This window comes from Vigna radiata, chromosome 8 (genome assembly GCF_000741045.1).
Source record: "Vigna radiata var. radiata cultivar VC1973A chromosome 8, Vradiata_ver6, whole genome shotgun sequence".
Taxonomy (NCBI): Eukaryota; Viridiplantae; Streptophyta; class Magnoliopsida; order Fabales; family Fabaceae; genus Vigna; species Vigna radiata.
Window position 1 is genome coordinate 27,551,226 of NC_028358.1, and position 4,071 is coordinate 27,555,296.

Here is a 4,071-nt window from a genome sequence, read left to right on the forward strand (position 1 = left end):
TTCTTCCTCTATTTTCCTTCTTCCTTTCGTGCATAAGCCCGTGGTTCTCCATTTATCACCATGTATGAGTTCATGCATGTTTTCAGGTTCGCATGGATGCAGTGCAGAATTCATTTCTACGCTGAGTACAGAAACTCTGACCATTATGTTCTATACAGAAACTTATCACAACCTTTGGAGTTTTTTTACTTACTAAAATATAGGTGATTCTTAAAACTTAATTACCATTTTCACCCCAAAATGCCTTCTAATATACTTTTCTTTCTTCCTATATAATTACATTTATCCTTATTCCAGGAAGAATAAAAACACACCCTTCTCATCTACCCGTTCTCTATTTATGTAGTAACACTACAAAAATGCTCTAGTGTAATAAAAGAAATGTAATTAATTATCTTTTGGATTTGTTGCGAACAAAGTTTTCATTCAGACTATGAAGATATTGTTAAATAAACTTAAATCGTACTTATTTGTAATTTTGAGAAAACTTCAATACCGTGTTGTTTTGTTAAGTGTCATATAGTTATATTTTTTTCATTGATAGCTATTATTATTCTTGATAGAAAATAATGTATTTGATTATAGTTTACTTTATTTAGTTTTTCCATAATTGATTCTGTCTTAAATAATTGATATATTCTTTCTTTAATTATTGTATGTTATTGTACATTGGTTATGTACATTCTATATATTGTACGCTGGTTACTCTTTCAACATCAATAAAACACATTTATCCTTACATGGTATCAGAGCATGGAAACAACAGTTGGAGGAGTATCTTCAGCAAGACATAGACCACAAGGTGTGGTTGGTGAGTGCACAGTTTCCTTGGATAGTGGCAAAGAAGAAGCTGGTGCAGGAGCTGAAGCAGGAATTTCAAGTGTTGAGGCTGGTTCAGCAAGATTGGCAGATTGAGATGGGCCACCTTCATAACGTTGATGGCAAGATGTGGCATAATGACCTTCTCTTCGACAGATTTGGCAATGGATAGGATGACGTCCTCTGCCGTGACCACCACGACCTGAGTATTGGTAACCACGACCTGTTTTGCCATCTAAGAAAGAACGCGACCTAGATTAAAAACGTGTATTGGATGATTGAGAGGAACGTTGAGTAGTGGTATTAAAAGCAGCTTCAGAGGGAGTAGATTTAACGACATGTAAATACATTTCAAAACTCTCGGCAGCAGAAAGAAGATCACGAAAAACAGGCAGTGTCGCATGGCTAATTGAGATGCACCAAAGCTAGTGAAAGTGAGACCTAAACCCCCTAAAAACCAGTCTAATTTATCTAAATCATCCACTGGTCTACCCATAAGGCTGAGTTGATCACATAAGCCTCGAAACGTTTTGGAAAACTCCCTAACAGTGGATGAGCCTTTTGTAAGGTGCAACAGTTGATTTGATCCCAATTTCTCTTTGCTTGGAGTCACCACCGTAGAGGGATTCGAGAATAGTGCGGTGTCACAGTGCAATACTTCAGCTAGAGTCTCTTTAGTAAGGGAGGCCTGAAGAAGACTTACAAGTCTTTGATCTTGTTGTTTCCACGTGATAAAGGCTGGATTAGGAACGGTCAAAGATCAGACAATTTCGCAGGAGGAGTTATGATTGAGCCATCAATATGATTATAAAGGGTCTGTCCTTCGAGAAGAGGAAGGAGCTGATGACGCTAGAGAATGAAATTAGTTGAGGTGAGACATATGTTTAACATGTGGATTTAAAGGAAAAAGCACACGTATTAGCCATAGAGAAGAAAAGAAAAGAAGAAAGAATAAGGAAGGATCGAAATTAGACTCATACCATATAAACACATTTTGTTACCATCCTTATAATTTTTTGTTTATAAAATCCGGCTGAATAATTTTTACTCTGCTTCTAATTATTATTATTTTTTGTAAAAAACTATCTTTGGCATTTACGTGATTATTAGAAGCCATCAATACTGAATAAAAAGATTAGACTCAATTTTACGGAAATATAAAAGTGTGACGTGAGATTTTTAACAGATATACTAGCTGCCTGTCCAATGTATAACGTCTAGTTAAATCAAACATATCCAAATTATCTTTACAATCATTATGAAATTAATATTTAAATAATATAATTAAATAAATAAAACTTATATGATGGAAATCGTTATATTTAATTTGCATGTCAGAAATTTAATTACTGGTATGTGCATTGTATCTTTTTCAAAATAATTCAAGATAGTACTGTGTCCACGTGAATGTTAGTTTATTAACTGGCTTGGCTTTTCCAAGAAAATCGACGGAAGAATAGTTCCCTCTACTTGTCTGGCTTGTTTGTCTGACCTACAAATATTTCTTTCATTGAAAAATTCATGGAAAGTAACTTTCTATCAATGTTATATAGTAACCTGATCAAAAACCGCACTCTCTTCTCTATCTCCCAATTCACTGAAAAAAAATAATTAATTTTCTGATTCAATCATGGCGACAATTAAACTTCATGGAAGCCCCTTCTCAACAGCCACCATGCGAGCTACTGCTTCCCTGTACGAGAAGGAGGTTGAATTTGAGTTTCTTCACGTTGACATGAAAAATGGTGAACACAAAAAGGAACCCTTCATTTTGCTCAATGTAAGCATTAAGTTAAATTTTCTTATGGCTCCAGTGCTATTCACCCTTGTTTAGCTAATTTTCAATTCTTATATTCACCTCCATCTGATGCAGCCATTTGGGCAAGTTCCAGCGTTTGAAGATGGAGATTTGAAGCTCTTTGGTATGATATATATGATTAAATATATACACTCATTGATATATACCAAGAAACAATACATTCTTTTTAACAGGTTTTCTTCTGCTAACACTTATCAAGGATCCTTTCTACTTTGGACCATACTATATCAGTTTAACAATCGACATTGATTATGATGATGTTAATTACATTCTATATATGTTCATCTGTTAAGATTAAAATTTGCAGTCAGTAAATTATAGAATCACAAGTGAATGTCACCAAATTTTATGACTTTTAAGAAATTTCAGTACCATGATATTGTATATATGGTATAGCATTTGTCTAAATTCTACATTAGTAGACAGGAACATGGAACTAACAATTTGAAACACAGAATCAAGGGCAATAACTCAATATATTGTTGATGAGTATGCTGATAAGGGGACCCAACTGATATGCAACGACTCGAAGAAGATGGCAATAGTGAGAATGTGGATGGAAATAGAGAGCCAAAGGTACGATCAAGCAGCTTCAAAACTTGTATGGGAACTTGCAGTAAAGCCTATGTATGGGATTCCTACGGATCCGGCAGCTGTAGAAGAGACAGAAGGGAAACTAGGTACTATTCTTGATTTCTACGAGAAAACACTGTCTCAAAACAAATACTTGGCAGGTGAGTGTTTCACCTTGGCGGATCTGCATCACCTTCCCACCCTTCATTACTTGATGAACACACCGAGCAAGAAGTTGTTTGATTCACGACCACATGTTCCTGCATGGATTGCTGATATTACAGCAAGACCAGCTTGGTCTAAAGTTCTTGCCATGCAGCCCAATCTAAGCAGTAAATAGAGACCGACCCCTTTCACCTCATGTCGTCTTCTCTCAATAGTTCAAAAGATGCATTGCCACCATAAGTTCATCTAATTCGTTACCCGCTTCCCATATTCATCTTTTCAAGTTTTATGTAATGGAAATTTGCAGTTGTCGTTATCTTTTGAACAAATTACACTTGATATTGTTAAACAATTCACAGAAAACAAATACGATAGTTTTCATTCATACTTTTTTTTCCCAAAATGAGATACAATTATATAAGCATTGTTAACCGCTTATACGTAGAATTAGGAAACAATTTTAAAAACAGAAAACAACTTTCAACTTATTCCTAACTAAGCACAACAATAATTTAAATCTAAATTATATTTTCAACACTCCCCCCTGAAGTTGGTGCATGAATATCAGTCATGCCCAACTTGTTAATGACTTCTTCAAACACCTTTCCTGAAACAGCCTTTGTTAATATATCAGCAAGTTGATCTTCAGACCGAACATGTGGAGTTTGAATTACTTGATTATCTAGTTGTTCCTT

The 4,071-nt window shown here is 35.0% G+C and overlaps 1 protein-coding gene across 1 annotated transcript; it reads left to right on the top strand.

The window, feature by feature from the left end:
* The first annotated feature begins 2,429 nt into the window (after positions 1 to 2,429).
* LOC106771721 (glutathione S-transferase) lies at positions 2,430 to 3,666 on the top strand. Its single transcript, XM_014657725.2, has 3 exons — positions 2,430 to 2,599; positions 2,693 to 2,741; positions 3,094 to 3,666. Exons 1-3 carry the CDS (start codon positions 2,450 to 2,452, stop codon positions 3,549 to 3,551), a joined length of 657 nt encoding a protein of 218 aa, XP_014513211.1. The 5' UTR covers positions 2,430 to 2,449; the 3' UTR covers positions 3,552 to 3,666.
* Positions 3,667 to 4,071: the final 405 nt, after the last annotated feature.